This window comes from Quercus lobata, chromosome 4 (genome assembly GCF_001633185.2).
Source record: "Quercus lobata isolate SW786 chromosome 4, ValleyOak3.0 Primary Assembly, whole genome shotgun sequence".
Classification (NCBI taxonomy): Eukaryota; Viridiplantae; Streptophyta; class Magnoliopsida; order Fagales; family Fagaceae; genus Quercus; species Quercus lobata.
Window position 1 is genome coordinate 87,588,272 of NC_044907.1, and position 17,065 is coordinate 87,605,336.

At 32.4% G+C, this 17,065-nt stretch overlaps 3 protein-coding genes across 8 annotated transcripts in view; all 3 read left to right on the plus strand.

Annotated features, from left to right (window-relative positions):
- Window positions 1–17,065, plus strand: part of LOC115986734 (TMV resistance protein N-like) — a 108,075-nt gene that overhangs the window by 87,859 nt on the left and 3,151 nt on the right. The gene's annotated exons all lie outside the window — the stretch shown is intronic.
- Window positions 1–17,065, plus strand: part of LOC115986742 (TMV resistance protein N-like) — a 72,883-nt gene that overhangs the window by 310 nt on the left and 55,508 nt on the right. Inside the window, exons 2-3 of the mRNA XM_031110019.1 lie at window positions 673–769; window positions 9,623–9,741. Of these exons, the coding sequence (XP_030965879.1) occupies window positions 9,648–9,741 (94 nt within the window). The 5' untranslated portion in view covers window positions 673–769; window positions 9,623–9,647. The remainder of the gene's footprint in view (window positions 1–672; window positions 770–9,622; window positions 9,742–17,065) is intronic.
- Window positions 9,890–15,831, plus strand: LOC115986735 (TMV resistance protein N-like). Of its 2 annotated transcripts, none has more exons than XM_031110002.1 (5): window positions 9,890–10,159; window positions 10,388–11,477; window positions 11,801–12,016; window positions 12,115–14,044; window positions 15,792–15,831. In XM_031110002.1, the coding sequence occupies exons 1-4, from the start codon at window positions 9,963–9,965 to the stop codon at window positions 14,020–14,022; spliced, it is 3,411 nt and encodes a 1,136-aa protein (XP_030965862.1). In that variant the 5' UTR covers window positions 9,890–9,962; the 3' UTR covers window positions 14,023–14,044; window positions 15,792–15,831. The 2 variants fall into 2 exon arrangements, with proteins under 2 accessions (XP_030965862.1, XP_030965861.1); XM_031110001.1 differs by having other exon boundaries at window positions 15,807–15,820.

Below are 17,065 nucleotides of genomic sequence, written 5' to 3' on the forward strand. Positions count from 1 at the left end.
AAAACTGTTTCCCTTACTATTATAATGTGAAAAGTGAAAAAATAATAATAATAATAATAATAATGTTTGGATAACAGTAGCTTCTTTCTTGATTTCTGTGTGATAATCATAATTTTTAGAGACCAGCTTTTTGAAAGACTAACTAAAATTCCAAATTTTCAATTCTATTTCTTTCTAAATTATTAATCAATTGTTTTTTTTTTCTTTTTCCTATAGATAATTAGTACATGAACGTTACTAAGCCTTATGCCCCCCAATCAAAACTTCATATCTCTTAATAATCTCAATTGCATGTTTGATCAAGTTCCACAGCCAATCTTGCAATCATTATCTCTAATTGTTTTGTTAATAATCTCATTATATATATATATATATATATATATATATATATGTATATGTATATAATTGATGTCAAAAAGAGGCTTTTTATGAATTTTTTTTCTCTCAGCTCTCATTTTTAATGGTTTTTCTTAAAAGATGTCAGCAAGAGAGTGATGACCTAAAGAATTAAAATTTTCATGAGTCGTACTTTTGAGTGAAAAAAAATGATTTGTTGATTTGGCCCATAACATTTAAACAACCAATTACATGGGGAAGGGTTTATCCTAGAAGAGTGCAGTAAAAATACTAGATTATCTTCTTTTCTTAGTAGGAAATTATGATTACTTGCAGTCAAGAATAATCAGTCTGGGAAAAGAAAAGGTTGGAAGGTTAGGTTGTTTCAAGCAGCTTTTGGGCTTTACCACTACTGCTGCAAGTCCTCAATTCTGTAAGTTATTACTTTTCAAACACATCTATCTCTTTTATTTCTCTCTTTTACTTCCTCTTTGAAGGAAAAAATCCACTTCAAAATATATTCTTCTTCCCTAGTTATTTCCCTAGTTATCAATTTACCAACATATTTCCAATGGCTTCAATGAGTAATCAAGGAGCCTCATTGTTGTCATCATCGTTCTAGTGCTGGTTTTGTTCCTTTGTGTCACTGAACCAAAAAAAGAAAAAAGTTTGTTCATATGAATCACTGTCGTTCTCTCAGAGCATTTATATTTTAAAATAATACAAAGAATATATTTTAGGAATTGAGTTTGTCTGGCTGAACCCATTGAGTTCCTAGCTTAAAACTTCCTTGCTGTTGATGCAACTCTCTGATGCAGAACTAAACCTTTTGGACTGCAGTGTTTTGCATTCAGAAGTCTCTAGAATGCTGCCATTAGTAAATATAGTTGTTTGCTTCTATGCATTAAATTTAACCCAATGCATATAATGTCTAGACCTGATCGGTTTGGTTTCCGACGTTCTGCCTACTTCCACAAACTGTTTACTATTTAGTTCACACCATGGACCTAGATCCAACTATTTGATAGTTCGATTGATGGGCCAAGAGTCCAATTTTTCCAGGGCTAACCCATGTATTACTAGAGGTTTAATTTAGCATACTTTCATTCTGTTTATGCACACCAATGGAAAAATGATTTTGAGCAAGTACTAAGCAAAATCACTAGTGAACTTACAGAAACCCTTTCTATGCATAGCTCAACTCATGGTGCAAATCCATTTGCAAAGTCGTAATTTATTTATAACACAATAGAAATCCATTGAATTTTAAGATTACATTTTCAATCTGATTATATAATAAATAGTGCAAAACAGTTCTTGGCATCTTCAAATTGTGAAAGAACAATCAAGTTGTTTAGAGAGAAACCCCTTATTATATATGTGCAAGTTTGCATGTGACTATGTCACTTTGCTTCCAATACCCAATCTCAAAAGTTAAGAAGCAATTACGTAATACGGAGACTCCAATTGAAAGGTGTTGGGATACCATTTAATCCAAAAGCATAAACTTATGAGTTTGGGCCCAACTATGTTATATTAAATATTCGCTCTTGTGATTATTATTTAACTAGTCGCAAACCCACATGTTGCGCGTGATAATATTTTTTTGGTGATCTCATTATATATATATATATATATATATATATATATATTTAGAACCTTACATTTAACTTTTTTTTTAAACTTTTACACACACACGCACCTAAAATGTGAATCTTTACATATACCTTTAAGTAAACTATATATATATATATATATATATATATATATTCCACTTCATTAGATGTGCTAAACCATAGACTACTACTCCATAATGATAATTGCTAACTAATTTTATCTTTTATTTTTTAATGATCTCATTTATAATGCTTCTTACCATTATATATTTACTAACCAATGATTTGCATAACAAAGAATCGTTCATTAGATTTTCAAAAAGTAACAGTGTTTGAAGATTTTAAAATTTATATAAGGTTAAATGAAATGTCAAAAAAAGATTTTAAATTTTTGAACTTTATTTCTTATGCAATTTCTATTAGTATTGGAGAACATCACTTTTTTAGTTATGATTGGAAATATGGTTTCCATGATTAAAGTTTGGTTAGTTTTTAAGTTTAAATTTAGTACTAAGATTGTATTTTTTAGAAAATTATGGCTTGGAGTCTAATTTGTATTAAGGTTTGAGGTCTCATGCAAAATGGTCCAAATGAGAGAAATGAGCCAAAGAGAGACTGAAGTTTAGCTAATTTCATTTTGAGCTTATTGATGACTTTGTTCCTCAATTACACGGAATGATTATGAGTAAAAGTTTTTAACAAATGCAATGAAATTTTTCATTACAAGGAAACATCTATCTTGGAATTAGCCTTAACAAAAATCCTAATAGATTTTTTAAGGCTTTAACAACTTGTGGCTAAATGGAGTGGTTTTGTTGTAGGTTGATTTGTGAGTATGGATTTGGACCTTGGATCGCTTGTGCGATGGTTTTGGTTAGAGAGCTTTCATGTCCTTTGTCTGTTTGTCAGTATTGGGTGGGTTTTAAGTTGTAAGTGACTGGGTGTTAGTTGGGCCGAGTGTGCTTTGGATCTCAAATCTTTTGTTTTTTCCATGGTTTGAGAGTCTATGTTGTCCATCTAAGAAGACAGTGGCACAATGCCAATCAAACAAATGGTTTGGGTGGTTCCAATAATAGCCCATAATATAGGCTTAGCACAACAGTAAGAAAAAGTTGTCTATCTCTCGGGTACATTTGAATCAAGGGTTAGAAAAGTAGGAGGATTTAAAATAAAAATGTGATAAAAAATGAGAGTATAGAAGATATTTGAGTGTTCTCTTATGTGTGTTTAGTTGGGGGGATGAAAAGGTAAAGAGATAGAAAACTCATTTGTTTGGTTGAGAAGAAAAATGAAAAGATGGAAAATAAAATTAGTATAAATTTATAATTATATCTCCATTATAAATTTGAAAAAGGGGAGAAAAGTAAAATTTATAAACTGGGTAACCAAAATTAATCAAATGTTGATGGGCTAGTGTGAGAGTGAGAGCTAGAAATCTGTCATACTTGAGCTTTGAAGCATGAGAGAGAGAGAAAAGGGAGGGGATAAAGAAAAGTAATGTGATTGTGGCCTGTATTAATTTACATGGTACTTTAGTTCAGAAATCTTTAAAAAAAAAAAAAAAAATTAATGTGCCGATTTTCCATTTTACCCCTTTTAGTCACCCTCGGTCTTGTGCTATGATCTAGGGCAGATTAGTCCATTATCAATGGCTCTAAATCAAAATAGGATCCACCACCTTAAACTCTCACTTCAGCCCATGAAAGGGCGGAGAGCTAAGAGTCCATTGGACATGAAAACCTACTTAAGCAAAACTAATATCTTCTCCTAAAAAAAATTAGTATTACTATTGAAATTTTTTTAAAATAAATTTCTTGATTTAAAAAAAAAAAAAAAATCTTTCATCATCTAACTTACCCTTTTTTTTAATGACAAAAGGTTTTTTTTTTTTTGGAGAAAATTTAATGATAGAAGGTAGGTTATACATTTTATGGTTTTGAAATCCGGATCGTTCAATGAACCATAAGAGGGAGATGTTTAAGGTTTTTAAGGTTGAATTGAAGTCAAACCGTGATAATGTCATAATTTATTTAATAATTATTTAAAATATAAATAAATATATTAAATTAATAAAAGTAGAAAAATGAACTTAAATAGTCCAAATAAATATAGAGATATATTTTTCAAATGTCTTTTTTATATCATAACTTTCATAAGGCAAAATAAGAAATACTAAATCTTAAGAAAACCTAAATAATTTTTTTGTTAAAGCTCAATATTTTACTCTTTTAATCTTTTTATGACAGCTTATGTCTAAATTATCTTAAGTCATGCTTAAGCCCATTTGACTACCCACTAAATCGTTTTATTCTAAAGCCCGTTTGAATATTCAACCATTTATGAAAATTTTTAAAATAAAAAATAAACAAAAAAACTAGAAGAGTGGCCATACAAAGCATTAAAAATTTGATTAAACCCAATAAAAAAAATAAATAATAAAAAAAAAGTGGTTGACAGCATGTATTTAGGGAGTGACAGAAAGCAAGTTGTGAATCATCTTCAAATTAGACTAGAAGACTCTAGAGTGCAAAGGAAAAAACTCAGAGAGAAAGAGAAAATGCAAAAGCAGCAGTCGGCAAAAATGCAGAGGGAGAAGGGGCGAGCGAGACTGAGAAGAAGAATAAGAAGAAATATTGGGGCGATCTCAAGGTCTAAGGTTGAAGCTTTAACAATGGCTGAGCCTGTAAGTACCCGGTTAACCTTGTGCTAGACATCTTGAAAAGATGGTTAAGAGCTAGAATCATTTGGTTAGAAATAGAGAATACCCAATAGGAGAATTGGTCTGGCAAGCAATCCCACATGTCCAGGGAGTTGCTAGCACTAGAAAACATAAATTCTTGCCAATATAGGTGGGACTCTAATTCTATAGGCTCATTGATGGAGAAGTAAAGTGTTGCATGACCCCAATAGCTTTCTTTAATTCGCTTATCCAGTCTTTCTTGTTAGATTTATTTTTTAGTTTTAGTTTTGATTGTATATTAAATTATTAATTTTTAATGAATTATGGCCTTTAGTCTAATTCCTATTTAGGTTTGTGGTTTCATGCAAAAATGTTAGCTAATTTCACCATGAGCTTATTGATGACTTTGTTCCTCAACTGAATATTGAGTTTTGTCCAAACTTGGAAATTTTTTCTTATATTCGCTTGACAGATCATAAGTGCATTGGACCAAAATTTGTAAATTTGTAGAGTGAAGTTGAGTGAACAACAAACTTTTGTCTTCATCCTCAATTACACCGAATGAACGATTACAAATAAAAGTTCTTAGACAAATACTTGCAACAAAACTTTCATTACAAAGAAATTTCCATCTTGGAATTTAGCCTTCACAAAAGTCCAAACATGATAGTCCACTTGTTGGGTAATTATCAAATTTCCATCATGGAATTTAGTTATGCCTTGCTTCAGTAATTAAGATAAGAAGAAGTTTCATAATTGGACCACCTACTAGTCCACTTGTTGGGTAATTGTCATGTTCACAACTTTGCTTACATAATAATATCTTTCTACCTAATACTCCACTCCTACAATTATATCAACATTTTATACTCTCCACAATTTCTCTTCTATTCTCTGTTCTTTCAACCGATTGTCTCTCTCTCTCTCTCTCTCTCTCATCGACCTTGACAAAGTGATCAGCATCCTTAAGGTCCTCTCTCTTCTCTTATTCAATACTCTGTGTGAATTCTCTGTTTTTATTTAATTAAATTTATATTTGATTTGATTTCAATTTCTGTTTGAGTGATGGGAAAACAGTGGAAAAGTGGAGAAAAGTAAAATTTATTTCTGGGTTTTTTGTGTTTTCCTGTTTTATATCTGAATTTTTCCTCTTGTAGTAGTTGTGAGATTGTCAAAAAAAAAAAAAAAAAATGTTTCGCTAAGATAAAATAGTGTTTGTGTAGCAGTAGCTTCTTTCTTGATTTCAGTGCAGTAATCATAATTTTTAGGATGCAGTTTTTTTATTTTTTATTTTTTTAAGACTCACTAAAATTCCAAACTTATAAAAATTATAATTGATAAAGAGGCATAGTTGCTAGTTTGAATTGGTAAAAAAATTGTATAATTGATGTCAAAAAGTGGCTTTCTATGAAGGGTCTTTTCTCTCAAATCTCATTTTCAGTGGTTTTTCATAAAAAATGTCAGGAAAAGAGAGATACCACTTGTATACCTACTTTGTTTTGCTGAAAAAATAAAAAATTTCTTGGGACTTTGTTATTTTCTTAATTTTTTTTTAATAAATAAATTTGATAACATCCAATCTTACTTTTAAGTTTTGAGTTTTTTTTTTTTTTTAAATTGTTGACTTGACCCACAACAGTTTTATATATATATATATATATAATAATAACTAATAGTTGAAACGTTTGACTTTTTGTTAACCTCTCCTCATTGCGCCACGTGGTTACATAAATTAATTCCACATCTATGACTAAAAACACAACAATTGTATCTTTTCTTTTTTTGAGAAACAACACAATTGTATCTTTTCAATTAAACGTTTACCATAAAAAAAAAAATACCTATTATTATAAACTAGAGACACAACTCTTGGGGCAGTAGTTATAAATAAAACATCACTTCTTTTTTTATATTTTTCTCACTGAACATTCTTCTTTCCCTTCTCTCTCTCCCTCTATCCGAAATTTAGTATTTGCAACAGGACTTCTCTTTTTGATAGCACCAGCCAGCAAAGTTCCAAAACAAGTTTAAAGGTCAAATACCTCTCCTCAAATGTATGGTAAATAAAAAGTGGGTTAACGTAGCACAGAATTTGTTTCATAAACTCAAAGGATTTGCGTGAGTTCTAAGTATATGTTATTGTGTGATTCATTATACCGTGTTTCATAAACTCGAAGGATTTGCGTGAGTTCTAAGTATATGTTATTGTGTGATTCATTTTCATATTTGCGTTAATATTACTTTCAGTGGTGATATTGATTTTGATGTTGGATTACATAGTAACGTAACTGGTTTATTCTTTTCTAATATTATTCCTTTTTCAAACAACAACCTTAGACAATCTCACGATGCAACAATAAAACGAATACAGTAAATAGAGTTTGATATAAAGAAGTATATATGAAACTATCAAATTGGTTTTGAGTTACTACTTGGTGGATTCTTTGGGCGACTTATATGTATTTATTTATTGCGTGAAACCGCCTAATTGATTTATTGGCTATATGTATTTGATGAGAATACATGTCTAATTTGGAAGCCATTAATTCTTTTTATTTCATGAAACCGCGAACGGTTTGATGACCCAAGCCTTGTACCGGTTTGGGTTAATTAATGGTGGAAAAGAAAGAAACAGGTTTCATTATAATTTATAAAAGGTATGATTCTTGACTTATGTGCAAGATTGTAATGGCAAGAGTTAATGGCATGCAATCTATGAGTAATATGTATGGGAAATGCTAACGAGTGCCCTTAGGGCACTGGTTAAGGATCCAGTTAAAAAATGTTTTTATAGGAAAAGAAAAAAAACAATTAATATTTTGATAGTTTTTTTTTTATTTCCTATAAAAGTAATGTTAAAACTTTCTTAAAATGAATTCTTAACCAGTGCCCTAAGGGCACTCGTTTATATGACCCTCTCTCTCTCTCTCTCTCTATATATATATATATATATAAACACGGTTGATATCTTTTGTTAAATTCGTTAGCTGTGTATTTGGCAATACATGATGGATATGTTATGAAAGATTGCATGGATGTAAATGACAGTTAAACATGTCATTAATGCTAATACCCTAGCTTTGGCCTTTTATGTGCAAAGGTGTATGGGTTTGATGAATAAAGAAAATTTGGTCAATATAATAGAGTCAAATATTTTGAATCTATTTTATTAGACTCAATTTTGGCGTGGCTGCCAATTTTGTTATTGGTTAGCCTCTTTACTAATTCATCAAGGGACTCATTAAAATAGCATTATGAGAGCTATTGTTAGTAATTTCAAAAAATTGGAGTATAAGCCCAATATTTGGATGCGTCAATTTTGAAAAAAAAAAAAAAAAAAAGGTGGATTGTACACTGATGGGGCTTGTATAATATAAAAGCAAAAGGTTAGACTTTTTGTCGACCACTTCTTATTGCACCATGCGACTATATAAATTTATGCTATGTATATATTTAAAAACACCGTAATAAACACATTTTCAGTTAACAGATACATGTTTATTCAATATGTTCATTTTAGGTCAATAGGCACCTTTTCATTCAATAGGAACGTTTTCGGTCAATAGACACATTTTGGTATATCCAATATGAAGGGTTATAACTTTTCAATAAGCAACTTTCGATATATCTAATTTGAATGGTTATGACTTTTCAATAGGCAACTTTTGGTATATATATTACAACCTATCTTTTATATATATATATATATATATATATATCTAATTAAACTAGAGACGCAATATTCTCTCTTATTTATTCCCACAAAAAACTAATAAATAAAACATCATTTCTTTCTTTTGTAGAACTAATAACACTTTGTGCTATTTCTTTTAATATCATTTTTTTAAAAAAAAATTCATGTAGTTTTGCTTACTACTGCAACTCAAAAATGATGTTTTTTCCCCCGCTGAAACTCATTCAGTAGTTATCCCGTGCATCGCACGGGTTAGCGACTAGTTTATATATATATATATATATATATATATATAATCATAATGGTTAAAATGTTTGTTCATATTAATGGACCAATGATCTGACTTTGTCTGACTGAACCCATGAGTTACTAGCTTGAGACATCCTCGCTATCTCTAAAACTGGTCGGTTTGGTTTCTTTTCCATTTTTTCCCCATAAAAAAGTATGTTTGTAGTAAGAGATAATGTCATCCATTAATGGTAAATCTCTAGTGACTATTATTACTTATTTGACCACTATAATGTAACAGACAACACAATAAAAATGAGTCCATACTTATTCTCCTCTTATACCAAATATTAAATTACAAACGTTTTTCTCTTAATATTTTTATTATTATGTTACATCTAATTGTTGGCATATTAGGGAATCATTGTGAAATGGATCAAATTACTATTACCTCCATTCAATGTCGCTGGTTCTATTAAAAAATCCGACTTTTTAAGGGAACAACATTTAATGCTATGTATTTTTTTTTTTTTAACAGAGAATAATGCATTGTCTTTAATTATAAAGGTAAAATAAAGGGAAAGTTGAGAAATTTATTTATTGACTTTAAAATAAAGGACAACCTTATGGGACTACTAAAGGGCCAAGAATTTGGAATAGATGAAGTATTCTTTTTAGGAAAACTAAAAGGATGCGTCATTTTAGCTGTGATTGATCAATGGTGTGAGGATACAATGAGTGCATGCAGCATGCATTGACATGGGGAAGGGTTTATCCTATATATGAAGATCAAGAGGTTTGATACTTAGAAAAAATTTATTAAAAGCATAGCATTTATTTTGTAGTGATAAATACAATTATATAATTTTAAGTTTGCAAGGTCGATTCTTGGATGTAAAGGGCACTTGCACGCCTACTTTGTTTCAAAAAGAAAAAAGAGTTGTTTACTTAACTGAAAACAGAGGATGTATTCCTCCACATCAAATCGTTCTCTTCTTCTCATTTTTTTCCTTTTAATTTCTCTTTTAAACTTAATTGAATGTACTTTTTTCTTAATCTTTATTGTAGTTCAAGATTTGCCAATATATTTCTAATGGCTGCCATTAGCACTCCATCTGCCTCATTTTCGTCATCAATTTCTTCTTCAACACCACAATGGAAATACGATGTCTTTCTCAGCTTTAGAGGTGAGGACACACGCAATAGATTTACAGACCATCTATATGTTGCCTTAAAACAAAAGGGCATTCTCACCTTTAGAGACGAGGAAAAACTTGAGACGGGAAAATCTATTTCATTAGAGCTTTTGAAAGCAATAGAAAAATCAAGGTTTGCAATTGTCATTCTTTCAAGAAACTATGCATCTTCTACATGGTGTTTGGATGAACCTGTAAAGATCATTAGGTGCATGAAAGAAATGAAGATGATGGTTCTACCAATTTTTTATGATGTGGATCCATCTACTATACGAAAACAAATGGGTACTTTTGCCCAAGCCTTTGCTAAACATGAAGAAAATTTCAAGGACTGCATAGACAAGGTGCAAGCATGGAGAACTGCTTTAAGAGAAGTAGCCAATCTCAAAGGATGGCATGTACAAGATAGGTAATCCAATTTGTCATTTCTTTCTTTCAAATATTCACATAACACCCACCTCATATATAGCATTGTTTTGAACCTTATGTAGACCTAAATACATGTCTGTAGTTCTTTCAAGTTCTGTCTTGAGCCAATTAATTTTCAATCAGCATAATAGAAAATTGGCTTTTCTACCCTTTATTAACGTATTTATTGTGGTTTATACTAACTACATTTTTTTTTTCTTCATTGCAGGCCTGAGTCACAAATTATCCAGAGCATTGTGGGAAAATTGTGGCATAAATTAAGTTATGCATTCTCAGAATGTACCGAAAACCTAGTAGGAATAATTTCTCGAGTGGAGAAATTGGAGTCATGTTTGGATTTAGGGTCAAACAATATTCGCATGGTGGGTATTTGGGGGATGGGAGGAATAGGTAAAACAACTCTTGCTAGAGTTGTTTTTCGTAAGATTTCAAATAAGTTTGAAGGTTGTTGTTTTCTTGCTAATGTTAGGGAAGTTTGTGAAAAAGATGGTTTAGTTCGATTACAACAACAACTCATCCTTCAAATTTTGAATGAAAATATGGGTGTAGAAGATGTTAATGAAGGAGTTTTTGTGATCAAGAACAAGTTACGTCATAAAAAAATTCTTCTCGTTCTTGATGATGTAGATCAATTAGACCAATTAAACAAGTTAGCAGGGGATCATATATGGTTTGGTTTAGGTAGTAGAGTTATCATAACAACAAGAGATAAGCATTTGCTACAGACCCTTGGAGTAGATGAAATATATGAGGCTAATGGATTGACTCATGATGAATCTCTTCATCTTTTGAGTTTGAAAGCATTTAAAAAAGATCATCCACCCAAAGAATATCTAGAGTTGTCCAGAGGTTTTGTATATTATGCTAATGACCTTCCTTTAGCTATTGAGATTTTGGGTTCTTTTTTGTTTGGTAGAGGTATCGATCAATGGAAAAGTACATTAAATAGACTAAAACAGTTTCCTGAAAAAGATATTCTCAAAGTACTTAGAATAAGTTTTGAAGGACTACATGAAACAGAGAAGGAAATATTCCTAAATATTGCTTGTTTCTTTAATCATAAGGAGAAAAAAGATGTAGTAGAAATACTAAATTATCTTGACCTTTTTCCAGATATTGGATTAGGGATTCTTTTTGACAAATCTCTTGTTAAATTTGATGGTTTTACCTTGTGGATGCATGATTTGCTTCAAGAAATGGGCAAGAACATAGTTTATGAAGAGTGTCCTAAAGAGCCGGGAAAACGTGGCAAACTGTGGCTGTTTAAGGACATTAATGATATACTAACAGAAAATACGGTAAGCAGTTATTTAGAAAACTAGATCATGTATCCTATTATATTATTCAAGGTGAAAACTTAGATACAATACTTTAGGTTCTATATTTTAGTTTCCTAAATGAAATTCACTCACTTGCTTGGATTGACCAATAAAATACAATGTCATCATTTTCAAGGATAATTAAATTAAATTCAACTATGAGTTCGAATTTTTTTGGGAAATCTAATGAATTGCACCTAAAGTATTGTATTTGTACCTAAGCTTTAAAAGAGTAAACTTAGAGTAGCTTTAGTAATCTTACATCTTGCAATTCACTAATCTATTCTATTCATGATTACTAGGGAACAAAAGCAATTCAAGGCATAGTCTTAAAGTTGCATAAACAAAAAGAAGCATATTGGAATCCTGAATCCTTTTCAAAGGTTCATGATCTTAAATTGCTCATAATTGATAACGTTCACCTTTTGCATGAGCCCAAATATCTTCCTAATGCCTTGAGATTTCTTGACTGGAGTGAATTCCCTTCAAAATATTTTCCACCAAGTTTCCAACAAAAGGTAATTCAAGTACCTTTTACAACTTTAATTTTAAGTTTTCATTAAACTGTATGGTTTTGTAGAAGCTAATTTTTTTTCCCCTTTTTGGATTTTTACAGTCTTTTGATAGTTTGAAGTTCATCAAATTGAAGAAATCACTAAAATTGATTGAAACTCCTGACTTCAACGAAATCCCAAATCTTGAGAAATTGGATCTTGAGGGTTGTATAAATTTACGTTCCTTGCACCCATCAATTGGAGTTCATCAAAAACTCACTTTTCTTAACCTAGGAGGTTGCAAAAACCTCAGAAGTCTTCCAAGTAAGTTTGAAATGGAGTCTCTTGAGATCTTTATTCTTTCTGGTTGCTCAAATTTAAAAAGAATTCCGGAGTTTGGAGAAAATATGGAAAGTGTATCAAGGCTTTACTTAGATGGCATTGCTATTACAAAATTACCCACATCAATTGGGAATTTGACTGGCCTTGCTTCATTGAATCTAAAAGATTGCAAAAACCTCAAAAGTCTTCCAAGCAAGTTTGAAATGGAGTTTCTTGAGATCCTTATTCTTTCTGGTTGTCCAAATTTAAAAAGAATTCCAGAGTTTGGAGAAAATATGAAAAATGTATCAAAGCTTTACTTGGATGGAACTGCTATTACAAAATTACCAACATCAATTGAAAATTTGACTGGGCTTGTTTCATTGAATGTAAAAGATTGCAAAAATCTCATGTCTCTTCCTAGTACCTTTTTTAATATGAAATGGCTCAAAGATCTCAATCTTTCCGGATGCTCAAAACTACCGGAAAACTTGGTGATTGAAAAAATGGTAGAAGAGGTTGATGTGAGTGGAACTGCCACAGGTCTTATGGCTTATTCCAATACTATTTTTCGAAGTCTTAAAACACTAGCTTTGGGTGGATTTAAGCGGAGAAGTCCCAATCACATGGGCTTGTTACCGACTTCTTTATGGGGCTTGTGTTCTTTGACCCATCTGAATCTAAGTTATTGCAATCTCAATGCAATCCCCAATGATATTTGTCGCTTATTCTCTTTAGAATATTTATATCTAAGCGGCAATAATTTTAGTTGCCTTCCGGAAAACATCTCTCAACTATCTAGGTTGTTTGAGTTGGAGGTGAACAATTGTACGAGTCTTCTATCATTGCCAAAGCTTCCATTAAATATTTATTATATTTGGGGAAAGGGTTGTACCTCACTAGAAACGCTACCAAATCAATCACCACCAAATTCTCCATTTGGGCGTTTCCTCTACCTTACAAATTGCAATAAATTGGCTGAGAATCAAGGCTTCATTGACAATGGATTGCAGTTTTTTGCAGCGATAATAAGTTCCCTTCGGTGCCCTCGCTCTGATACCCGTTCTTACAGATATAACAGTGTTATCCCTGGAAGTGAAATTCCAAAGTGGTTTACGCATCAAAGTATTGGGGATGAGGTTAGTATTCAAGAACCTAATTCTCTTTTGTGTAATGAGTGGATCGGGATTGCTGTTTGCGCTGTATTTTGTTGTCATCCACATCACCAAATCCTCAAAGAAGGTTCACTTACCTGTTGGTTGATAGTCAACGGAAAAAAAATGCATAGTGCACCAGGCACGCTCGACTTTGTTCTTTTATCGGATCACACTTGGCTACATTATTTTCTTCCTCAATTTTACGATGAGGAAGGAATGAAGAAATCATTGTGTGAATGCGATGCAAATGGATTCAGTCAGATTGGAATTAAAATTGAATCTTCGAAGGTCCCATTAATGGTAAAGAAGTGCGGGTTGCGAATGGTATACAAGAAAGACATTGAAGATCTTAATTCCGACAATTCGACGGCAGCGGCAGCAGAAGGTTACAAAGCCAAGCGAACTCGTGATGACTATGATGGGGCTGGAAGCTCTAATTATGAACCTCACCCAAAAAGGATTGAAAGAGTCACAAAATTTATGGGTGAGGGTAACTCTAACTGTGAGGAATCAAGTGAGAACAAGGAATGTGCTGAAGAGCTAGGTGATTGAAGGTTAATCAACTTTTTTCTCTGTAAGTCACTGTCTTTCTTCTTTTTCATGTGTACAAATATTAATGGATTGCCCACCATATATTTGATTAGAGTTGTCAATGAGACTCCTAGCAATTTGACTAGAACAAACAAAGAAATGCAACAAAAAGCTTCTTGTTGTACTGGTTTATTGTTGTTTTCTTCCGTTTAAAACAATACTTCTCACTCCCTCAAATTTTCATTAAGCATAGAAACTCCACAAAGTGAAACACACACACACACACACACACTGAGTCAGAGCTTGGAATCAGTAGCAAAATGTGTGCAAAGGAGAGAGAAGCCACAAATGCAAAGAGGAGAGAGAGGCAGAGAAATTTGAGAGTGAGGTCTTGCAGAGTTTCCTCTCCTTTGCTTGAAAAAATGCCCTCATCTCTGAACTCTAGTCCCCATTCTTGACTTGGGCCCATACTTTGGGTGGTAGGATCAAAATCTTAGTTTTGTGGATATAATGTCTAGAATTTGGACTCTTCACTATGCCGTTTCCAATCCTGTACCCTATGCCTATTGTGCATCTGTTGCTTCACCAAATGTCTTCCCTTCCACAATTCCACATGTTTTGGTAAAGCTCGGTCTAACCTTTGGTGGGGCTGCCTTTCTGTCTCTTCTTTTCTACAATGTTGGTGTCTTTGAGTTTGTTAGGTAATAATTTTTCTCAACTCTCCTTTTGCTTCTAGTTTCCCAAATCTAAGGATTCTAGTACTTTGATCTGTAGAGTATGCAACCTCTGAATCCCTCCCCACCCTCATCACTGCCTTCGCTGTCCTCATTTTAGAAATCCACAAGCGCAGCCTCATTTTGTTTGCATGACAGGTTTTTCAAAATGAATAAAGTAGAATTCCATGAATTTATGATTGTGATTGAGGAAAAAACTCGTAAAATTAATAATGTCACTAACTGTCATCAATAAATGGTGAAGATGCAAGAGATACGCACCATGAATTAATAATTGCGATTGAAGAGTCAGTTCAAAGAGGTAGCAATGTCACTAATGGAAATCAACAAATACTGTGAATAATAGATAGTATTGAACTCTCATTGTTCCAAAGTGGCCTTAGCCATGTGCCTCCATTGTTTTCCAATGTTAGGAAAATGTCTTACACCCCATCATCACATTTTTTGTTCTTCTGTCATTTTAGCCTGGTGAAATACATTTCATAGTGAATTGATAATACACCTTCATAGACATCCAAGTATATACATAGGGTTTTTATTTTATTGTATGTCCCCAGAGGCAAAGGGATGTCAAATGAAATTGCTTAGCTTTTGTACATGTTGTGGCAGATCAAAGATACTTTCAAGTGGAATTCTGAATTTGTTTGAAAACTCTATAGCCAAAATGATTATGAGAGAATTTTACAAATTCTTGTTTGTGTTGCTGACAAACTCATAAGGCCTCATTCCAAATCTAGGGCTTAATTGGTTGAAAAAGGATAATGGTTGTTGCATACTAGAAATTGTCGAAGCCAAGTTGGAAGGCCCTTTATTAATCTTTCCTGGCACAACCATAAGTGAAGACCCTGAGCATTGGAACCAATTATGTAGGTTACAATTTCTAAAATGATTGTCATAATTTGAATTTTCTTCTTATGATGGCAGAATTGAGAAGGCATCTGAGGACTTGGTCCTTTGAGTCAAAGATATTGAAAGAATTTTTTTCTTTTTCTTTTTCTTTTTATCTAGAGAAATCTGGTTTGGTTTGATCTGTCCATTATAACTAATTCCATTCAGCCTTACTTGATTCAGGCATGGATGAAGAGCTGGAGGAAGGGAGGGAGTTTTGGGGATCTTAAAGCACTTCTCATTGTCCTTTTTCTCTATTTTATGGTATTTTTAGACTTGCAAGAACAAGGAAAACTATGAAAAAAGAGTCTTTCTCTGCCATTAATGTGGTCTTGTATTGTAAAAGTTTGATTTCAATGTGCAAGGTAACTTATAGTTCAAAAAACAAAGAAAAGCCTTCATAGTAGCAGGATAAGCAAGTGTAGACCTTTAGAGAGAAGGAAATGCAGGGGATCCAAGCTTCTTTTGAAAAAATAAAGAAGGTGCATGTCCATAGCTGGTTGTTTCAACTGAGCTTTTTCTTCTTTTTTAATCTTTTTGCGGATATTCACAAATTAAACATGACACTGCCTCTAGTAGATATTGCCATAGATTTTCAAGATTAAATTCCATTAACTGTATGTGCATGCATGCAAGCAAATACATATTATACATGAACAAAAGCTTAATGTAGATATTGAAGCTCCTAAGTCCTAACACCAAGAAAAGTGACTTTGTACCTTTTCATGGCATTGTAAAATGAATGCTATTTACATATAAATTGATAAGAAAAATAATCTATTATTGATCTAGAAGCTCCAGGAAAGCCTCCTTGACATACCATACATTCTCTAACTTCAAACTATTTGGATGTTCCCTATTGGCTATTACATAGCATCTTCTAGTTTGTCCAGCTTTTTCTTCATAGCACCTTCAAGCTTTGAGATTTCTCTTTGTTAGTATTATGAGAATTTAAATATAGGAGACAGAGTTGGTCAATTGAGAGGCTGTGGTGAAGGACATTCAACAGTTTACAAATGTTTGTGTTTGACAGGAGGATGGATTCCCTGCAGAGTCTTGAACCCTAGCAACCCTTGCCCCTAAATTCTTTATGAAAATTAGCTTGGATGACATGCAGCAAACTTTGAATCTTATACTCTTTTCTGCTTGTGCTGTTTTGGTTCCTTCGTTTCAAAATGTGCGAAAAAAGAATGGCAAGACAAAGAACTTTGTGGTGTTTTGAATGCAGTAGAAATCATGTGCTGGAAAGCAAGTAAACATTGAAACTAGAAGCTTTTACTGCCAAAGGTATATAGATTTATTGTTCTATCCCATGTTCTTTTCTTACATTCAGAACTAGGCTTCTAGGTTGTCCTTATTTAAAAGTCCATAAGTACAAGCTCATTAGTACAGGCATGACACATTGACAGGTAGTTCAAACTGAATAAACTAGAATTCTAATT

Coding starts and splice junctions, on each gene's coding strand:
- LOC115986735 (XM_031110002.1), top strand. CDS start 9,963: ATGAAAGAAATGAAGATGATGGTTCTACCAATTTTTTATGATGTGGAT. Junction 10,160..10,387: donor GGATGGCATGTACAAGATAG/GTAATCCAATTT, acceptor TCTTCATTGCAG/GCCTGAGTCACAAATTATCC. Junction 11,478..11,800: donor ATATACTAACAGAAAATACG/GTAAGCAGTTAT, acceptor CATGATTACTAG/GGAACAAAAGCAATTCAAGG.